We start from the raw sequence: 23,372 nt of genomic DNA, 5'->3' as shown, positions 1-23,372 counted from the left end.
GGTTATGACAATGCTAGGCCCTAGATATGTGTTTCAAAAACTGTAGACAGAAATCTTCACCCTGAGGATTAGGCAGAGAGAAACAGGTATAGCTTTTCTTTGCTTTGATTACAATAACATTTTCAGCATTTCATCATTCTTCTGAATGCTTGCTGCAAGCCTCTTGGCTCATGATTTGCCTTTTGAAAACCACTGCTACATAAAACTGCATACTGTATTGAGTATATTTGAGGACTGCAAGCCTTTAATTTTTTTAAAAACGATCTGCATTTATTTTCTTAGAGCTCTTTCCTGCATGTAAGTAACAGAAGGCTTTACTGAATGCTAAGTATGATTATCCCTTTATAGACGCATCAGTAATTTTAGGAAGTAACAGCTACGCTTACATTATTGTGGAAAAAGCCTTCTTCCGTGCATAGAAAAAAAAAATAATATGCATCTAACACATCAAACCTCTCACTGTCACACTTCTAAAAAGCCATTTACATGAATTCGATCATACACTTTTTCTCATGCTGCAGAAAGTGCCAAAAAGAAGCTGCAAAAAATGGGTCAGACTACAAATAACCTAACAGGAGCATTGCCATCAGCCTCTCATGCTGAAAGCCCAGCAGAGGGAGCTTGTGAATTAGTTATAATACTCAAAAAAAGATACACGTGTCTGTGTTTAGCAGGACAGCTGACTTAAGCTGAAAGATGCTGGAGCCAACTTGGTAATTAAATGATATCTTACTGTGCTGCAGGATGTTTAAGTTCACTCCTTAAGCTTGATCTTTTTCTACCAAAGACAGGTGCTGGGACTGTTCTGGAACCCTTCCATGTGATGCTATAGGCAGATTTTTTTCTTTCAGATAATATTAACACCTGAAACTTTGGAAGAGTAGCAGGTACAAAGACAGAGGAGCCTTCCTCCCTGTAGTGTTACTGCAGTTTGATTGACGTGCCTCTCCTGCAGCACAGTGGGAAACCCAGCTCCAAGTGCACAGCTGTCTGCTTTCCTTACACTCAGTGTTAAATACACCCATCTTTAAATAAATAAATAAATAAAATCTAAGATCTCCTAAAAACTTCATTCAAGGAATCAGATCAGTTCCTACTGATACTGTTCCTAATGCAGTACGTTTCATGCTGTAACAGCACCACAAATAGTACCTGCTAGAGAGCATACTTCCCCAAATTCATCATATTAACACATGACAGTGGATGTAGAGTCAGCACAAATACTACTATGATTCTATGAGTTCATTGGAAAATGGTACCTGACTGCAATCATGAGTAAAACAGACCACCATTGATCCTATTGGCATTGCTTGGCTTCAACAGATAAATTTGGGGGGGGGAGGGGGGTGTCGAGCTTGCTCTTTGCCCCAGTAGCATGGAAACAGCAACATCAGTCCTGCCCTGTTTCATGGGTTACTAATCATGAGTCCAATCAGAAACTGAAGGTTGCATTTACTCCTGATGAATCAGATTACTGGTAAAGAATGCAATGCTGCGCTTTTGTTAGTGCTAACAAAATTTTCACACGTTTCACTCACCAGGATAATTGTATAGCAATAAACCCATGAAATTATAGTGTTAAACCTGTCCTTCGGAAGGAGAAAATTTCAGACACAGCTGCAAATGAAATGTTGCAGAAACGGATGGAGCATAACTGCTTCTGTAGCCAGGAGGCTGTCTGAGAGCACCTGGGGCTCCTGCATAGTTGGTCAAATGCAATGAGTATCTCTATTCATTGCATCACAACTTGAATACTGGAGAGTTTCAAGGGAAAAACAGCAATTGGCCTTTCTTCAAATTCCCTCTACCCTGGGTCAATGAAGAGAGATGGAAAATACGAGTTTCTCCGGTTAGACTCTGTTCGCATTACTACTTATCTCCTCTGCAATTAACACCAGGCCCCAACACCTTTCATTTAGCTGCACCAGAGTCTGGTTGGATACAGCTACCGACTTCTAAAATAGCAATTCTTCCAGGTGTTAGGAGGGAAACCAGAGGTCCTCATCACCCTCCTTACTTGAAAAAAGTAGAGAAGCTCTCTGCTGCTGGAGACCTGAAGCAGGAAGGATGTCAAAGAACGAATCGAAGAGCACAGCAGTTCAGATAACCAACACGATTGAGCAGGTATCAGTCTGCCTGTTGAGAGTTTAGATGCTGTTGAATGTGGCTGGTCAACAGCAAAGACAGCAGGGAATTGCTCAAGAGTACAAGTCCCGTCACAGAAGAAGTGAAGTACCCCAGGATGCACTCCTGTGTTATGGCTTTCAAATGGCAGCCATCTGCACCTTAACTGCATGTTCTTATCTGGTCTAGTTAAAGAATTAGAGTTAACACAGAGAGCCAAAAATTCAATTTCGAGCATCTCTATCTAGAATTTCACCCAAATTCAAAAGCATGATTTGAAAAGCATATTTAAAAACAGTATAAATATAATTAACTGAGAAACAAACCCAGTGCTGTTTGGAGAGGCTTGTTTCTACATTACAGAATTCTACCCCAACTTTTTCAATAAAAAAGTAAGATTCTTCTTTTTTCCTTTATTATTCTTCACCAGCCACATAGCTCATTGCTCAGCCATTCTCTGGACAGAGATTCTGGGAACTGGTCAAAATGGATATATCGGCGATCCAAATCCTTGTTTGGAGCTCCTATGTGTAAATCACTCCTCTGCCAGACACCGGGGCAGTTTATGACAGCTGCAAATGAGTCAGAGATTAGTGCTGCATGGATACTGCTTTCTTTCCATCTACGCTCCCTATACAGGTTGGAGGAAAATTAATCGTGTAGAAACCTCTTCAACAGTGGGAAAGCCTTTGACTCTGTTTAGTCTCAGTCAGAAAGTACATCAGTACACAAGTCCTGTAGTCAGCTCATGTCAAAACTGCAGCATGGAACTTTCATATCCTGATGGGAGATCTCTCCTCCTGTCCTCCAGATCTGTGTTCCTGACAGCTTTGCATTATGATGAGAAACATCTTCCAAACTAGACACCTTGCACTCTGGTTTCAGTAACAGGCAGCCCAGCGAGTTGTGCATGTGCTGCCCCAGGATCACATCTCATTTTTTTACATCAGTAAGCAAGGAACATCTGCTCTGCCTGTATATTTTGGATCAGCTTACTTCCCCTTAACAGTGGGTCTGATAGTTTATTGGAAGTGAATCCATGCCTTCACCTGTTCCACAGACATAGCTGCTTATAGCAAAGCTGTGCCGGTGCTTGAACCATTTGATGCATGCTACCTACACACAGCCATAAGTATTATCTATTCTTCCAAGCTCCAGGGGAGCTGCAAACCAAACTCATGAAACAGCCTTTGCAAAAGGTAAAAACTTTGTAACACAGATGAGAGAGACTCCCCAAACAATGCAGTAACCATGGCAGTGCCTTTAATCTGAATTTAAAATACGATGCAAGTTCAGTTCAGTTAGGCACCACTGTTTGGTACTGGGAATTCAGGCAGAGCACTCCTTGGACATTGAATTTATTAGTGTTCGTACACATCTGCAAATCACCATGAAATGGGCAGAACTTGATCTCCAGACAGTCAGTAAAGACTAATATTATTCACAGGGAAGCTGACCTGGGCTTAGAGTTCCACAAATGAAAATGGCAACTGTATCTAGAAACAAAAGAAATTTGATAAGCCATATTTTAAGATGTCCTGAGGGTCTCCAGAAAGAACCAGACCCTTTCATTCCTTCATTCCTTTACTTCACCTGGAACAGAGAGCACTCAGCATCTGACAGAGCACTGATCTAATAAAATGTATTTACTTCTGAGGAGTATGAATGTGCAAAGACAAATGCTCATGCTAGGACCTCTTAAGATTATGAATTGCACTGCTGCCAAATTCATGAAGATACAGTCAATTCTGAAAGCGTCTTCATAAAAAGAAGTGAATATAAAGAAGTGAACTGTGTCCAGTTCTGGAATCCTCAACATAAGAAGGATATGGAACTGTTGGAAGGGGCTACAAAGATGATAGGAGGGCTGAAGCACCTTCCCTATGAGGACAGGCTGAGAGATGGAGAAGAGAAGGCTCAGAGGAGATCTTATAGCGACCTTCCAGTACCTGAAGGGGCTACAGGAAAGCTGGAGAGGGGCTATTCGTAAAGCCTTGTGGGGATAGGACCAGGGGGAATGGGTATAAACTGGAGAGGGGCAGATTTAGGTTGGACGTTAGGAAGAATTTCTTCACCGTGAGAGTGGACACCGGCACAGGTTGCCCAGGGAGGCTGTGGACACCCCATCCCTGGAGGTGTTCAAGGCCAGGCTGGATGGGGCCTTGGACAGCCTGATCTAGTGGGATGTCCCTGTCCGTGGCAGGGGGGGTTGGAACTAGATGATCTTTAAGGTCTATTCCAACCCTAATTATACTATGAAACTATGATATAATACAAATATAGAAGTGAAATCAGACATTGGAAAGCACTGTTGCAAGGGCAAAGAGGAAATGAGGGCATCTCTGGTTCATCTTCAAAATTTAAGCTCTGAGAAACTTTGCCTACTTTTCCACTACCCTTTCACTAAGACATCTCTCCGATCAAATTACTACACAGAACCTGTATGGTTGCACAATCTTTTATTGATTTCCAGCTTATCACAGGTATCACTTTCATGTTGCAATTGTATATAACACTAAAGCTTCACTTTTCTCAACAGCAGTAATTACATTGTTCATGTGAGATCACCAAAAAATGCAAATAAAACTAAAAGATTACACTGAAAGCAACTATGTAATATGATAAATAAAAAGTATAGGATGGGGACAGAGAAAGATTGCTAGTTTTTTGGGTTTTTTTTTTTTTTCAGTTCAAGGCCGTGTACACTCCATGCCTCTATTGAAGAAACCTGCATTTACAAACAGCAGTTCTTCCTGGAAGTCCTGGAAGAATTTTGCTTCATGGCAACAAATAGCCTCAAGGAGATTGTTTCCTGTGATGACCTGGCCAATATACCATCTTCCATATCTAAATGAAAGAGCATTAAAAATTTCAGTCAATGTATGAGTCACCACTCTCCTGCAGCTAGAATTCCAAATAATGGTTTATATTTTGTGTTGAGGCAGAGCTTTAAACTCTTGCTGTTAAGCTTCTTAGCTACTGCAGACATCATTTGAGGAACTAAAAACCTAAAAATAAAATGAAAGTGCAGTTCATACACCCAGGATCAAAATGTACTGGACAGAAATATCTGATCTCACTCAATATTCAGTTTAACAGGTATTCATTTGCCTTTCAAGCTGTTATGCTAGGTCACAGTACACAGACACAGCTGTGAGTGTCGGACACAGGTCAAATTTCCACTGTTTTACAGAGGGAAATGCTTTCTGTAAAGACCACAGCTTTAGGCCTGGAGTACACCTGTCAAAAACATTTTCTCACTTTTCAATTAATCAAATATTACAGTGTAAGCTTACCTGTACATATTAAGTAGATTGCTGCATATCAAACTTATTTATTCCTCCTTTTTTGGCTTCGTTTAGCATAGTTCACATGGATGCAGCTCACAGAATATGTCAGGTACATTTGAACATAGAAAGACAGAGACTTCATTCTATATATTACTAAGCAGCCTTCTATTTTTTCCTTTTTATGTTAAAGATATGGAATTCTTCATCTTTCATTTTTATCTTCCCTGTGGAGCAATTCCCAGTCTACTTCCAATGCTTTCAGGCTTGTTTTCCAAGTGTTCAGACCTTCTCTCTACATATACGTGTGACCATACTTCATTCACAGGTTTAGCAAGCTAAATAAGAAAAAATATATGCCTCCTCAAAGCTTCATGACAGAAGTGTCAGAACAACAACAACAGAAAAAAAGATAGGGGAGGAGAGTGGGTAAGAGGAGAGGCTGAAGCAGAGGATGCATTTTGCACTCTTCTATCCAAACCCCAACTATTTCACTCTCAACTCAGAACCAATCCTACTGAATGCTACCGAATTCTGATACAGAAAGTAGCATTTGGAAAACCATCCATAAAAGGCTTTGTATCTTACTACTGTGTTAAACTGTTACTGTGCTAAACTGTTACTATGCAGAGATAACCAGAGAAGAAGGGAAAAGCAAAATACTATTCTTTCTCCATCTGTTTCAAATTAATGCTCAAGAAAAAGAACACAGTTGCTGCCAGTGCTAGAGGATCTCAACGGCAATGCTTTCAATGTTGTGGAGTTTTTCCCCTTTTAAAACCAATAAAAGCTTGGTTTTACAGATTAAGATGCTACACAGGAATGCCTGAAATGCCCTGATAGTGGCCATACAATACATGCACAGTTGTAACAGTACTGGACCTTCTCAAAATCTTACATTCATGGAAGAGAAGGACCTGAACTACATGTGACAACTTGCACAGTGCTGTGAACAGTTAAAACTCTGCTTAGTGTATTGTAGAATGGTAGTGAAGGAAGAGATTATTTGTTACAAGTTACTAACCTATTACATGTTTGAATATCATGTATAGTTTTTATGATTTTAGAACTAAAATACAGGATTAGCTTGAATAATAACTCTCAGCTAGCCTGTGCCTGGATACTTACGCTTGCGAAAGGAATTTTAACAAGGCTGCAGTTAGAAAGAATGGGAAAGAATGTGACAGTGTCTAATTAAGCCAGATAACAAGGACTAGTGCAATGATAAGAGAAAGAAGAAACAGCTAGGACAGGATGCAACCTTGAAGAGGTGCCCAAGCTGTCTAAGAGCGTGTGCAAGAAGGACAGTTGAAAAGTTCATGGTGAAGAAGACTGTGAGCCTTCCTCCAGAAGTCCCCAGCCCAAGACTCCCAGAGAGCAGAGCACGTGCACCAAGAGGAGGAAACTTATGTAAATAAATTCCAGCAACTAATTATAATAGACACACCTGTTCCAGGAAAAGCAATGAATATGTATGCTTTGACTGTAGCCTTTGTGAATTGTGCTAGAAGTCGCAGGCACATTAGGTGGAGCGATCCCTTGCACGCCCAACGTTGCCATAAAGGATATCTTACTTAATAATCAAATTGGCATTGATTATTGAGTCTGGCTTTTCACAGCATGAGTAGAAAGCAAAATTTTACAGTGCATGAGAATAATACTGAAAGAGTTGTTAAAAAGCTACTTTACCAGTCATTGCTTTGTGCTTTCTTCTGATATTTCTCTAGGTCTGTTTGTTCTCCCATTATAAGAATGAAATAAAATAGAAAAAAAAAAAACTAAACAAAACCCAGCAGAAGCAGGTATTTTAGAGACAAGTAAGAGATTCTCCTAAGAAGCGAAGCTGAAAAGACTGCAACATCTATTTTCTGGACTGGAGGTAATTAATGTGATAAAGAACACAAAAAGTTATTTTATCTTGTACTATAAGAACAAAATGATAGTTTACGAAAAGCAGCAAGTGTCAAGACAAACTCTCTGGTTGCCCAAGACTCAAGTAAGCTGGAGAATTTATTTCTGCAAAATTTAGCTGAATCCAGGTACACTGCGGAATTTTAACAAACTAACTGAACCTCTCTATAATTACAATGACAATTCTTTAAAAAGATTTTTGGGTTAACTTCCAGAAGGGCACCACCACTCCAATTGAATTAAATTACAGTTCTTCACAGCTTGTGTAGCTTAAACAAATACTTTATCACTTTGTAACTCATCAAATTTTACAAGGTAAGAACATTTATTCCCAATGATGTTGCAAGGCCAAGTCATCCAATCAAATCCCAGAACTCAGCCCAACAGTTCAGAAAGAAAGGTAAACCCTTGTCCTTCAGACCATGAAGCCAGACCCTAAAAAATGCAGGTTAGGCATGCTGCAGGCAACAAATTTCAAAATCACCTTCCACAGTCATTTGTGCAGCTACTCTGAGTCATCCAGTATTGGTACAAGATATTAAACCAGATGGAGCATTGGAAACAAATCCTGAAGAATAAAGATTTGTTTGTACACTACTGTGCTCCTCACTGCAAGCAAGTGGAAGCCTTCAACTGTTTGGACAACATCCACGTTGTGTTGTATGTACCACAGTTTGAAAACTGTTAAAAGCTGTTCTGCAGTTAGTGTGTCTTCTCCATGGAGCAAGTGTTTCTTTCTACGCTTACACTTCAGGTGACAAAGAAATAGAGTGATATTGGAGCCTGGACTTTGGGGCACTTCCCTCCAGGCCCTGCTCTGAAGAACATTTGGGTATTTTACATAAGTAATTTCAGTGAGAGCTGCAATAAGAGAGACTCACTCTAGCCACCAGCAGACTCAGCGTAGAGGCATCAGCTTAAATTCTTACACTATGTCAGAATAAGAAAGGATGTGAATTTGAATCACCAGGTTAGCAAGGAAATGTCAAGGTTATTGCATATAAAAAAGAAGAGACTATGGCCCACACTGTAATTTGCCTGTAATTTGGTCAGAGCCCAATCTGGTCTTAAAAACTGTAAGGCTGAAAAGAGGTGAACACATCCTGCCCTTGCTAGTGGGAAGAGACATGTCACACTGGGCCAGACCCTGGCTGAGGTTCTATAAGAAAAGGATCTCCAGCAAACTGGGGGAGACTGTCAGAGGGAGAGAGTTGCTAGGTGGGTCATGACCCCCAGTTGCAGCTTTACAGCTTCCTTTGCAGGAGGTATAGAGGAGTGTCACAGCAGCTGAGACTATATGCAAACTGCTACTGCTCTGGGAGAGCAATTGGAAGGAGTTGGATAAACACTATGGAGATAAAATAGCGCTATAAATCTGCACCAGAGCTCCATAGATTGTAGGTGATGCAGTCATTAGCTTATAAACTCTGATGTCGCTTATGTGCCCCACAATGCAGGACTCTGAAGATCTGCATGCCTGTCAAAAGACGCCCAGAAGACTTCAAGGGCATAAACCTGGTGTCTTGGACATTTAGGCACATCTGATCTTAGCAGCAGGGGAAAGTTTTGACTACAAAACTTTCAGGTCTTGGCATCCAGAGTGGGTTTTAGGCAATGGAAAGGCGTGAAGAATCATAAAGAGTGAATCTATACTGTCTCTTATGAGCAGTACATCTGTGTCCAAACTTTCACTGACCTCATACCATGTTGTGTTAATCTCTATCAGGAATGCTTACAACCCTTCCTTTAAATTATCTGTTCATTCCCATGCAGAATAAACATAAAGAAATGTAACACTAATTTACATTAAAGTAAGTGTAGAACTCTAATGTTACATCCAGATGAACAAGAAATGATGCAGCACACATGCACACAACACACTAACACTCATACAAACTGAGTACGAGTAACTCAAGCTTCGTCATGTTCAGCTTACTTGAATCTCAGTGTCTTCCTAGCATAGTGGAAAAGCACTACAGAAAATTCTCGCCACATACATATGCTTGTACTGCTAAAAAACCCCCATATTTTAGCTCATTTTTTAATCTCTTGAGCTGTTTTCACACTTTCCCTCTGTCTGTGCATGGTATTTGGCACTTGTCTCAGTTTAAAAGCCAAAGTAATTCTTATCCAGTGAGCTGCCTTTTCTGGATCATTAATGAAGATAATAAATAAACCAGTTCCTACAACAGTCCTTTATTAGTATTTACAACTAGCTTTGCTTGTGGTCTTTCAGCCAATTCCAAATCCACAATGACCCATCCAAGCCAGCATGAATTAAGTTTTCAAGGATGATTATATTTGACACTGCATCAAAAGCTTTATTCAAATGTAAACAGGGTATTGGCTACTGCTGTTTCATCAGCCACTAATTTTATAATTCTGTTATTTACAGCAAGTGATCTTGTTTGTCTCGCAAGACTTCTTTACTGTTCTAAGTCATGCTGCTTTATATGTACTATTCTATTATGCAGATATTTATGAGGCATGTGAGATCTACAAGCATGTCTAAATATTTGCTGCCAAGGAACAATATGGCTACTCGAGAAATTAGTTAAACGAGGTAAATGACAAAACAGCATCATTCACAGGATAACAGAAGCATAAATTAGTCACTTTAGAGTAGCACTCGCATCACTTTCAAGCAGAGGTAATTCTAGAGAACTCTATGCTGGAATCATGCCACTTTTACTTTGTGTGATGATCTGCAATTTGTGCCATGCCAATACTCTGCTGAATGAAATATCAACTTAAGGTACAAGAAGAATGCTGACAATGTAATGCAGGAAAACCAGATGAAGGTGATCCAGTCCTCTGAGTCATCAGAATTTCACCCTCCTCTTAGACTGTGGTAGCAGTCCGATGTAGTAAAAATCCTGATGATCTGTATGTGACTCCTAGATCCTCCCAGGCACATCAACAAAGACAATTCTGAAGTAAAAGGCAGTAACAAAAGAGTGTCCAGTGGCATTCAGTGCCATTAGCACTGCCTGGAAATATGCCTACAACTCTAAATACAGTTCAAAACATAATTCAGATAGAGACAGCCACTTAAAATTCAATACTCCTACATTTCAAGGGCAGAGTAAGAGTTGTGGGATTAATCTGAGGAAGCATGTGATACCGTGGTCTTTAAAACGTGGCTTACTTGGTAAGTAACAGGATCACCATGGGGACTTTTCTCCTGGCTAAAAAATTGCCATTTGGTAATATAATAAAGTGAGGAAAGTGTTATCAATCTTTTCATTGTGCAACTTACTCATAGTCGTGACTGCACGAACCAAACATTCTTCGGGTAAGAGACTGCTGTGTCAGAAGGTGCAGTTCAGATTAAAGAGTTCAAACCTCACACAGAAAGGAGGAGGAGGAGTAAGAGCCATGAGACAAATCATACCAGCACCACCAATAATAAACAAACATCCACTGTACGTAGTCATGACCTTGCATTTGAAGATCTCAACATGCTGTACTAACTAACAGGAATTGCTATTACCTCATGCTACAGGTGACATTGTGTTGTCACTGCCCTCAGAGTCCTCTATGCCATGCTCCTCTTTTGCTGGATTTGTTGTTTTACACAGCTGTTCTCTGCAGCCCTGTAGGGGGAACTGTGCAAAGTGAGACAGGAGGCCCTGGCCAGCTACTTCTGGACCTACAGGTGACAAAAGGTTGACTTGTTTTCCAAGTCAAGCTTGTTAAGTCAAACTGCATGTATTTAATTTCTTTTTTTGCCAGGTGCCTTTCCTACCTATTCTGTGTGCTTAATATTCTGATGCCCTTGGAGCAAAGCAGCTCCACTTCAAGGGCTCAGAAGGACACCAAGTCCTCTGATGTCTGTCTTGCAAAATTTGAAGAAAAGCCCATAAGAAAATAACAGAACAGAACCTCTCTCATAGTTTCTGTGCTTGAGGGGTGTCGCAGCTATCTGCAGACACAGTTCAGTGCTGCAGGGGTACAAGCACTGAGAAGTCCTTGGGCTGCAGCCTGCTTTAAGACTGCTTTGCTTTTGTTAGGAAAAAAAAAAATCTTTACAGTAAAGCTTTTCAGATCCAGAACTTTCCCAATTACCTGCAAGAGTCAGGAACAATTTTGTCAATACTTAGCTACTGGATTTTGCTCTTCCTTCATACAGCAAAGATCGACAAGGAGGGATGAAATCAATGCTTAAGGCTCTGCGGCAAAGCACGGCACTGAAAGGCTCCTTTAGACACTTCTGCACTTCAGGCTCTTCCCTGCTTGCAGCTGCAGGGGAAAAAACTGCAATCCTTTGCCTATCCAAGGTACCAGAGGAAGTCAGAGAAGGCAGAATAGTGTTGTGAGCCTGCTTTTGGGGAAAGAAGATAACTGAACAGGAACAACTGCAATTTATGGGAATCACATTTTATTTTTCTGGCACTCCATGGGTGCTTTCCATGTATTAACTTAAGGATTATTCAGCCTGGAGAAAAGAAGGCTCAGGCGAGATTCTATCAATGTGTATAAACACTTGATGGGAGAGAGTAGAGAAGATGAGGCCAGGATTTTCTCAGCAGTGCCCAGTGTCAGAAAATTCTACTTAAATATACTTAAACAGAAAGGGGTTTTACTGCGGCCAAACACAGGAACTGGTTGCCTAGGGAGGTTGTAGAGTAGAAAGACTCAAAACGACGTGGACACAGCCCTCAGCAATCTGCTCTTGGGGACTCCGGTCTGAGCAGGGAGTTGGACCAGATGATCTCCAGAGCTGCCTTCCAGCTTTGGCCACTACTTTGACTCTACATCTGACCCAAATACAAATACAAACATGTCCATAAACTGTTCAGACAGATGGTGTGGATTTCACTCCTCTAGAGATCTTTAGATTCACTCCTTGAGTTTGAATCATCTTACCTGTATGCTTTTTAAAAAAATTATCTCACAATATTTGTTTCACTAAAATAAACTAGTAGCCCTACAGGGCTGAGAGAACAAAATCAAAATGGGGCAAATGTATTTCTACTGTGTAACTCTGTCTACCTTTTGTCTTCTGGATGTGTAGTAAAGATATAAACATTATTCCTAGGTATTTTTACTGGCGTAATAAGAAACGTATATGGACAAATATGGCAGCCTGGCATAAGAAAGCTCATGATTGATTCAATTCTGCAAGGCCAAGAACAAACAAGCCAATATTTATTTAAACAGCCTGAAGAAGTTTGTTTTGCTGTTCTACTACTAAGAATTTTCCTATAGTTCATATTTGACCAACTAATGCCTGATCAAATTTAAACAGCTAGATGTGAAATGTGTATCTTGGGGTCCATTGCCATTATAACTGCAATTTTCACTAACCAATCACTGGCTTAGCCTTAAAAAATTAAAATAATTAGGTACAACATTAGCCATTTCACAGACGGCAAGCAGAATATCTAGAGACCAGGAGTTAGCTTTACAAAAAGATGAAGAACTTCAGTGAAAATGGCATACTCAAAGTCTTATGAAAATCTATGGAAAGGCTGATGCTTCCAACCCCTGCCTGTAGAACTGCTTTACTGCAAGACAATCTTTGCTTTTGTTAGGGCAGTTTCAGTAAGCCAAAAAAACCCACGTGGTGATGTTGAATGAAGCTATAAGAAACCTTTATTAAAAGCAAAAGGATAGATTTCCACTGACTCATGCTGCTCATATAAAATGGCCCTCACTGAAGATGACAGAACTAGGAAAAGAGACACCACCAAGCTCTTTCTTTACATTAGCAACAAAAGTAAATCACAAGAACAAACTAAGTTTAACCTTCAGAGAGTTCTTCAGATTTCACTTACTCCTTGATATCTAGAGTGGACAAAGTAATTGACTTAATATGGGCCCCTCAAATATATTGTTCCAACTACACCTCCACAAAGGAACCCTATCACTTCACCCCCTGAATATCTGATGGCACATTTGGTATTACAACATAGAATAACATATCCCCAGTTTTATTCAAGGAACAAAGGAAAGGAGATTCTCTACTTGGGATTCATGAAACAAAGCTCCTGCAGTTGAGAAGCTTCTCATTTTGTGTAACACAGCAGAGAATCTTTGGGTCAATGATTCCCTCTCTTTGCATGACCCCTACCTATTTCACTTGTTCAGAGGCTTTTCCTAACGAATACCTGTCCGTGTAGCAGCAGCCCACTAAAAACTGCTGGATAATAGGAGGTCATGAGCTGGATGTGAGTCAGTGTCACACTGCTGTGAGATGCAAACACCTTACTGAGCTGTATAAATAGAAACCAGACCTGGAAGAAACACAAAGTTATCTCTCTGCTCATTTAGAAAAGCCTGTGCCAGAACCATGTGTCCAACTTCTGGCACTCTTCAGGAAAGGCTGGAGGGAGTCTGGCAGAGAGCAATAGGAATGACTAGAGGTGTAGAATACATAAAACACATGGGAAGTTTGGAAGGATTAGGATTGTTTGTGTAGAGAAGAAAAGATTAAGGGTAGAAATGTAACAGACTTGAAATATATGAATAACTGCTGTAAAGAGGAAAAGAATTTTCTCAACAGACAGGACAAAGAATATCAGACTTAAAACTACAGCACGATTCAGGTGAGGCATTAGACTAGAATTTCCAAAAGGGAAGACAACAAACCAGTGTCTCAGACAGCCAAAGCAGACTGCATATCATCATGGGGAGAGGGTACGAAAAGCAAGTAAGAGCAAGGCTGCCAGGGTTGACACAGGCACAGGTATACCCGCCTGAGGGCTATATGACAGCCCGACTTACCTCTCAAGGTACTCAGTTCTTTCGTTCTGGTAGGCATATCATTTGGTTTTCAGGACTGAGCAGACAAACTGCAGAACACTGCCAGCATGGAATTTGCAACACCCACTAGTGGAGTGTATTCTGCACTTAGCCACCACTGGAGAGCTCCTTTGCCCTGTGCTGCCTCTAGCCCCAGGCTCACACACTTTTAAGAGCAGCTTCCAATTCCTTGACACTGAAATCTAAATTTGACCACCATATCCCCAGTTTACAATCCTCAATTACGTTAGTATTGCACCAATGAGGGAACACAAGTACTCTGTGGAGGAAAAGATTAGCCACACAAAATAACTAAATGACTTGAACGGCTATAAGATGCATTTATCTGCCACATTTTTTTTTTTTTATTTGGGTCATTCAGTGCTATCTGACATGCATTCCATCTCGCTTATGATCCACTGTTCTTCAACAAGAGATATTAAGCCGTTAAAATGTGGAATTCAGGAATGCTGATCTGCTGCAAAAATAGATTTATGGTTCTGCTCTCAGACATCAAAATATACTGAGCTGTGAAACACCAAATGACTCAGCAACAGCTTGGACTGCTGTTAAGATACTTCTTGATCATGTGTGCCTAAAATGAAATAGCCATTTCAATTATTTTGCCTTGCCAGTCCTAGAAAAATTAATCAGCTCACTAACTATCCCTTGAAAATAACCTTACAAGATAGATAAGAAATAATTAGTTTTGACAGGATATTTTCTTTGAGCTCTGTTGTAATGGAGTGGACAGAAGGTTATACAACACCACTTGGTGCTCAATCGCATGCTTGTCAATGGTCAAAGAACTGCATGACAGACATAGACAAAGAGGCATTTTGACAGATTGTCTTACCAAAAATGGTGACCTGATTACATATATTGAATTCTGATTTTCTAAAATGAGGGTGGAATAGAGAATTTGGCTGACAAACAAAATTTGAATTTATAGCAAATGCCTTACACCATGCCATGACAGGATGCTCCGACTGCATCACAGCAAAATCGTGGGACTTACCCATTTAATTGCCTCCCTGATCCTCTCTCCAGAGCTCTTCTAGTGCTTGGAGATGAGGCTGATGGTAGTGGTTTATTGGCTGTCTTTACAGAGCCTGTCAATAGGGTGGTAGGTTGATTTTAAGACTGTCCAGCTGAATTAACAGAGAGAAGTAGTGTCTAGCGATTTAATGGAAGACAGAGGAAAGACGAGGATGGTTTCTATATTTGGACCCTTCTAGTTGTGGGTGCATAGCTGTGTTACAATTTCCATACACATTATGTTCTAACAATGTGTATTAAATGACTACAGAGAAACAACATTTACTTTTATCCCTCCATTTCAGTGCTGTAAACGGTTGGGAATGTGATGCTTTCATTGGTAATTGTTGTTGCTAGCCTCACCCTCTTTTCTTCTCACAGGAGCAGCTCAGTCTTTCACATTTCTGCTCCTTTAGCCTGGTACCAAAGTAATGTTTACTAACAGCATTACTGTTCAGGTTACATACAAATTTATAGTCTTTTATGCATGTAACAGGAAAATGTTAGTGTCTGAAGAAGCACAGCAACATTCACGAAAATGCCCATGTTTGCTTCCAGGCATCAAGAAGTTATCTCAGTTATTCTTTACAGAAAGAAATTATGGAATATAAGACATAAGTTTGTGCTCTGAATTTAAAAGCACACAATGTGATGACAACTATTTTTGTAAGTGTATGAGCCTATGCAAAGAGAATATGGTGACACAAGAGTGACAAACTAAAAATGAGAAAACAAAAATAGTAATTTTCCTCAATGAAATGTCACTTACTCCTCTGCCTGCTCCCTAAATAATTTTTCCCTATCTCTACTCTTCTATTGAACTTCTGTCCTCTTCTAAATTGAGTACCTTAGCCAGATTCACACCAGTTGACCAGAGAACATAATTTCAGTGTTAATTCTCCCCCAATCCAGCATCTACATTATTTCTTGCCTTTTTCCCTTCATGTTTGAATTCTGCTACCCCTCTGCAGCTTTGCATCTTCATATTTTTGCTAGTAACAACTTCTGTTGCTCTTTCTAATTTTTTTGTATTGTCTTTTTCTTTCTCCAATCTGCTCAGCCTCTGTCAAGCACCTTTTTCCCCATGCCTGCCTGTTTCTCTGCCTCCACACACTCTACCATACATACAGGTTTTACACATGTACTCTTTCCTTTCTGCTATATTGTTAACTGTGAGTTAACACAGTTACCTGTAGGTTTTGGTCTCTGCAGAGGAGAAAAACACTGCATTCAACACCTCCACTTCTAGCAGGCTGAGGAGTGGTACTGACAAACTCCAAAAGATGACCTGAAAGTTCTCAATGGTGATGATGATGAGGAAGATGACCAAACTGACAAGAATTATGAGCTAAATTTCAGTATGTGAAGTTTACAGGAGTGAGAAGAAGGATGGGAAAGTAAAGATCTATTTTGGATACATAAGATGCCTCTGGATAAATATATATATATATTTTGTTACAGACTTACAATATAACGTCAGTATTACCGCTTAGGCTGCTTTTTCAACAGGATGCTGCTGCATACGCAAACATTCTTCTAACAGCACAAAACAGTGCAAAGATATGACCCAGCTTTTGTACAAAGGTGTCTTTTTAGAAGACAATGAGAGATTAATACCACTTTTCAGCTATAAGCAGTTAAAATCCACATTTCTGCAGCAGAATATATAATGTATGCAGCTAAACTTGTGTCAATCAAACCTCCAGTCTTAGCCTAATCCACATACCTCTATGCTCAAGTATTCATTTCCTGGCTGTTTACACTTGAAATTCAATATTTTAAACCCCAAAGTTTCGACTTTAACTCTACAACTCGATATTCAGTGTCCGCTGTGTTGAACTGACTCTAGGTGGCCTGTATCAAGATGCCCCTATCTTGGAATTTGAAGGCTGTTTAAAATAAAAAAGATTTGTGTTGCCCTGCTGAAAAGAAACAGAGAAATTCTGAAATGTAGAGCCAAACTATTTCAAAATGCTGAAGCAAATATTTCCCTTTGTTTCACTATTTACTTTAGAAAACTCCTATTTTTAACTCCTGGTTTAAATTAATCGATTTAAGCAAATTAATGTAAAATCTAGCCCCTGGGTGTGGTCTAGGAAACCATGGCTAGAAGACTGTACATTTAAAAGAGGCAGGCCAGGATTAAAAGCTTTTTATCTTTACTGTTACCTCATTTTAATCGTCTGTGGCAAAAAAAAAAACCCGATGTCCTGGCTGTGTAGTGGCCTGTGCAAAATGAAATAACGAAATCAGTACAGCTCCAGCTAGCACCATGGTATTTGACATTTCAAACACCACAATGTTTCAGATGAACTGTCAAATTCTTCCACAGAGAGAAAGGACTTCAATGGGCACAGAGAAGGAATGAAGCCTTATCTCAAAGGACAACTCTTCCCCTTCAGGCACAGGTGAGATTAAAAGCCTAACATGGGGACTCAATGCTACAAGCACTTGGCAGTGCATCTCTTCTGTGGGTATTCTGCAGATCTTTTCTGAGAACAGTCATTGAGTGTCTTTCATAAACACAATGTTCAGCATTAATACATTTACATTCCACTTTGAAGACCTGCAAGGGAACATGTTCTGGCTCCTCTCTCTCACACTTCCTGAATGTTTTTCTAAGAGACTGAAAAAATACTCCCCAAATGAGAAGCCTTAAATGTCTCCTTAACACTAGCTAGAGGGAAGACTCTAAGGAACAAGTAAGATCATCTAGAGTTGTCTATGGGCTTGAAAGAAAATAATTTTCCTTCATTTCTATCTTCCCTCCCAGAATGTTATGAAATACACTGGCTGGACCTGTTAGGTCCCATGCACTGCACACAAGCCTTTTCCACCGCGTTTTAAAGACATTCCCGCCTCTCACCTCCCTTGCTGTAGTACCCAGATGTCAGACATTAAACACTATGAGAAAAGAGGCTCTGGTGACAGAGAGCAGCCAGGGTAAGTATGTTTTTTAGCAGGGTCCTACATTCAATGGATTCCTGCTAGAAAGACCATTGGGTACCTCATAGAAGAATAATACCAGAACTGTGCCCTCCCTCTCCCTGGGACAGGACAACGGCCTCAGAAATACACGTCAAACCATGACATTGCATTTGGTGGAAACTGAGAAGCCCCTCTGCCACAGAGAAAGAAAGCTTGACCACATCGTGGCCTGAAAGAGCTTAAGGTCTCTGCAGGCTCCCAAGACTGAACCCAGTGGCACAGCCCCGGAGGAAACTGGTTTGACTGTGTTGCTGGCATAGCGCGCTGGTTCAGCCTGTCACCACTACAACAGCAGGCAAGGGTCTCTTTTGGTGCCCCCAACATCTTTAAAATCTTACGGTCTCTAATGAAACCACAGCATCAGGCAGCCATGCAAAATGCCGCCCTACCTCCCACATGGTGCACCGCTATCCATCGCTGTCTTTTCTGCTGCAACCCACAGCTACTGGAAGTCACTCAAGCCCATCAGTTCAGCCAGCCATTAAAACAAAACCTGAGCTGTGCTATAAAGCTGTAGTGTCTTAGCAGATGGTGATGCAAGAAGCCACTTGAACCTCTGTACCTTCTCCTCTGTTATCTGACAGTTATATTGCCAGAAGGAAGTGCAACTACCGAGACACACCATGCTCCAGCAACCATGAAATGGCACAGAAATATCACTGAGAAAAATGAGGAGAGGATAGAATGCCATTCAAATAGGAGTATGAGACCACCATTTTAATGGTGTCTTACTATGGAACACACACACAAATAGAGACTGAGTAAAGAGAATTAAAAGCAGGACTGACAGATTTCCCCAAGAACACATAGTGAACCAACACCATAAGAACCAGAAAAAGAGGTACACAAAGAAGCCAGAAGACAAACAAAAAAGGAACCCAACAGCAGGTAAAGACAGCTATAGTACACCACCTTATCTGTATGTACCTTATATAAATAACACACAGTTTCTGCCAAAACAGTGTTTTACCCATCTCTGCCTGGAACGCACTGACTACAATGTAATGGAAATTAGGATGAAAATAAACATCTTTTTCTACTGCATCATGAAAGTCACATCCTGTTAAGCCTCGAGTTGAATTAATCCTTACTCATGCAAAACCTCCCAATTAATTCATCAGGGAAAAATACTATATTAGCCTAAAACTCTGAAAACCAGCTGAATGCAAATGACTTCTTCACATTAGGTCAATGTCATTCAATAGACTGGATCCTTTAGGACAGTCCATTAACTTTCAACATGCAAAGCTTTAAAGCACCAAGACATTTTAGCAAGAAATGGAAGCACCAGGGCACAGCAGCTGACCTAAATTGGTGTTTACGGAAATAAAGCAGTCTCCTCCTTTCCCAGCCCGGAAAAAAAAACAACAACAAAAAAAAAAACCAAAAAACAAATAAAAAAAAAACCCCACAACCATATAAATTGTAAAATTTGCTCAAAAAGCCCTTCTTCAAGGGTGAGCAATTTCTTGTGTATAGGTCACCATTTGACTCTTTCAGAGGAAAAAACCCAACCATACAGACAGCAGTGACTGTATTTCAAAGTAGAGAATGGATTTCACTTTGCGCTGGAAAATTTGCACAGCATCCTCAGGAAAAAGAACACGAGGAACAAGAAAACAAGCTGCAATGAGCCATGTGAGACTGTGCACAATCAAATTACAGGAGGTAGCATTTTCCGTGGTTCGAATCACGAGATGCTTTTTCTATTCTGGGATGTACCTGGCTTACTGTTTGACCTTGGGTAATAAATGACATGCATTCTCTCTGGGCATCCCTTTCTTTCTTTTTAAAAAGATGCAGGGTCTGGTCTGGCAATGTACTAATTAAAATAATCCTGTATTAGAAAGGAAACATTTATTAAAGGATCCAAATTCTGCTCAAGCACGAATACACATAGACTAGAAATCATTATTTTTAAGGAGCAAAATATTTTAAAGTTCTAATTTTTGTTAAAATTAAAAAATAAAGTTGGTTTTATTAATACATAACACTTTAGATTATTTTTATTTTTTTACACTATACATTTAAAATCACAATGTGGTGATAGAATAAAAAATCCTATGGAAAGATATTAGCTTACTGATTAAAACATCAGCAAGGGCCACGGAATATGTTTTATTGGCAAAATAAACCTTTCTATGATTGTACTCAAAACTCACTTGCTAAATGGATTCCACAATAAGTGCATACCTGTGCCCATCTGTGAGGATGTTTAACTCTTTACAGCTGTGTAAAGTATAACTGTTCAGCCAGCAAGCAAGCAAAGAAGAGAGTTCTCCCCTTTGCACTGGCTGTCAAGAGGTAATGGCACCTACTCTCCTAATTGTTCAGCAATTGCTCTCAAGGACATAAGGTAAATGGATGATGGAACTAAATGAAGCAATAGAGTCCAGGGTGCTACCTCATTGAGCTGTTGCTATGTCATGACACCATCATGGGTACCAGGCACACTCCTCCAACGCAAACTGAACTAATTGGGATAACTTATTCCTCTGTGAAGAACCATCCCCTCAGGATGGCACTGCTGCACGTTGCGTGTAGGACTGTCATGCAACTACAAAATGTTCCTTACATAGACGATGCTGTCAGAAAAAAAAGGTTGGTTGTGCTATGCCTACAAATAACATAATCATTTTTATGGTTACGATTCCTCAGACAGAATCCCATACAAAGAAACAGCATGTATGGTGTGGTACTAGTGCTGTAAGATTTTTTGTCCAAGGCAATCAAAACATTCAATTGACTTAACATTCTTATTGTCTTCTCTGGATACTCTGGAGTCTCCTGACTCCTCCACTGAATATACTTCCTTGGACTCTGATAGCAGTGACCAGTATTGGATGAGTAGAGCCACTTGGTTTGGTATTATTTCTTTACTTCCAATAGTTGTTTCCTCTCCCAGGAGGAAAGAAAGCCAGAAGCATATGAACTTGCAAATCAGTGATTAACTGAGGAAACACAGATTGGACATGACAAGAGGACGGGAACAAAAATCTAACAAATGCCTGTTCAGATACCACATTGACCACTTAGTAACAAACACCACAGCAAACAGAGTCAGCTGCATTCACTATCATGCTGTAGTCAGTAGAAGCTCTGAATTTTCAGCAGTGTCAATGACAATACCCTAGGGTAGAGACCCAGCTACTGAAACCAACAGCGTGTTGAATCACAATCATATCTCACGCTTCCAGGAAAAAAAAAGAGTTCTCATTCACTAAAAGCACCAAAGTACATAGCCAGATTTCCAAAGGACTACCAGCTTTTGTACACTGGTGTCAGTAAAACCATGTGCCTTAGAAAATCCAGATCCTTGCTTGCAAATTTTAGCACAGCACCACTTACTATTATAAGGTTCCTTACCTAGTTTTACACAACGCTATTCCTTCTTGTATCCAGTTCATTTTTATAGAAATATTCTTGAAAAGCCCAGGGTGGCTCCTGCCAAGTAATTTACCATCTGGCAACCAACAGCTGATGCTCCCAGCGTGCTTGGGGAGCTGTGCCCTGTTCCCAGGGCTCTGCCCCAGCAGTGGGACTGCATCCACACACCCTGTGTCCCCCAATCCCTCTTGCAAAAGAGAAATCTTTTATGTTTGGGGAGGAGGGTTGTGGAGAAACAGCTACTAGAGAAAATCCCATACATCCTCTGGAGCTCTTTTTGAAGTGTGTCTCAATCTGCAAGCTGGAAAGGGATTTTTTAATCTTTTTCTGGGACACTCGGCACCAGAGCACCTCAATCTACTGTGCAACAAAGGCAAGGGCAGTGCCCTGCACGGGGCCGGATGTCACAGAATCATAGAATCACTAGTCTGGAAAAGACCTGTGAGATCCCCAAGCCCAACTGTACCTGTCCACTACTAACACACACCCCTAAGCACTTCATAGACCCATAGAACAAACCATAAAATCATAGAGTTGTTTGCGTTGGAAGGAACCTTAAAGACCACCCGGTTCCAACCCCGCTGCCATGGGCAGGGACACCTCCCACTAGATCAGGCTGCCCAAGGCCACATCCAAGCTGGCCTTGAACACCTCCAGGGATAAGGTAGCCACAGCTTTCCTGGGCAACCTGTGCCCAGGGAACAGTGCCTGGGAACTCTCATCGTGAAGAATTTCTTCCTAAAGTCTATTCAAAATCTCCTTCTCTCCAATTCAAAGCCATTATCTACTCATCTTTTAAACCCCTCCAGGGATGCTGCCTCCACCACCCCCCCGGGCAGCCTCTGCCGGTACCCGACAAACCTTTCCGAGTCGATTTTTTTCCTGGTGTCCAACCTGAACCTCCCCTGGCTCAACCCTCTCGTCCTGCGGCTGGTCGGCCGTGCTACGAGCGGATGGTCGAGGCAGCATCCCGAGGCACCGCCGCCATCTCCCGCGGGACGCCCCGACAGCGGGGAACGACGATCGCGATCCCCCGCGGGGCCGATAACCGCGGTGCCCGCCCTTACCTCCATGCCCAGCCGCTGCTTGAGCACCAGGGCGGCGCACAGGTACCCGGCGCGGCCGACGAAGAGCTCGTCGGAGCCGCACTCGAGGAAGGAGAGCGGCGCGCACACCTCGCTCAGCTCCCGGAATTTGCCGAGCGGGCGGGCGAAATCGGGCATCCCCGAGGCTCGGTACACCAGGGCTGCCACGGCGTACACCCCCGCGCCTCCCAGCAGGAAAGCGGCGCGGGTGTCGGCATCCGCCTCGCCGCCGCCCTCCTCCTGGTAGCGCAGGCAGGCGTCCACCACGCGGCGCGCCGCCCGCAGGTAAGCATCCCGCGACGGGGCGAACAGCGGGCACTGCGAGACGTGGTAAAGCATATAGGCCACGCCGGCCACGCCGCCGTACAGCCCTCCCTGGCACCCGCGGGGGCCCCCGAGGGGCGGCAGCTCCCGCAGGATGCGCTCGATGGTGGCCGTCACCAGCGGTACCGTCGCCTCTTTGTCCGGCGCGGCCGCCGGGCTCCCCGGGTAATCATCGAAGCGGTTGGCGAAGCAGCGCTGGCTCCCCATCGCCCCCGTGCCCGAGCGGTGCTCTGCGCAGCGGGGAAGAGCGAGCGGGGAGGAGGGAGCGGCGGGGAGGCGGGATGGAGCGGGAGAGGCGGGGAAGGGGCGATGCCGACGCGGAGGGAGCGGGGCTGGGGGCGATGACGGGGCTGACGCGGGGCGCCCGCCGCCTTCCCCCGCCCCGCTCGGCGCCCCCGAAAGCGCCCGCGAATGAGACTCTCTAAGGCTCGCTTCGGAGTTTTAGAAAGCGAGCGACATCTGTCAGGCCTGGCAACACGCG

General features: G+C 42.0%; 1 protein-coding gene across 1 annotated transcript in view; it reads right to left on the bottom strand.

Moving 5' to 3' along the window:
• Positions 1–23,149, bottom strand: part of LANCL3 (LanC like family member 3) — a 38,190-nt gene extending 15,041 nt beyond the window's left edge. The window contains exon 1 of the mRNA XM_054084462.1: positions 22,550–23,149. Coding sequence (XP_053940437.1) covers positions 22,550–23,098 — 549 coding nt within the window. The 5' untranslated portion in view covers positions 23,099–23,149. The remainder of the gene's footprint in view (positions 1–22,549) is intronic.
• Positions 23,150–23,372: the final 223 nt, after the last annotated feature.

The sequence above is a fragment of the Cuculus canorus genome, chromosome 1 (assembly GCF_017976375.1).
Source record: "Cuculus canorus isolate bCucCan1 chromosome 1, bCucCan1.pri, whole genome shotgun sequence".
In the NCBI taxonomy this organism is placed as follows: domain Eukaryota; kingdom Metazoa; phylum Chordata; class Aves; order Cuculiformes; family Cuculidae; genus Cuculus; species Cuculus canorus.
The sequence above is the reverse complement of the archived record's forward strand: the minus strand, read 5'-3'. Positions and strand labels throughout refer to the sequence as shown.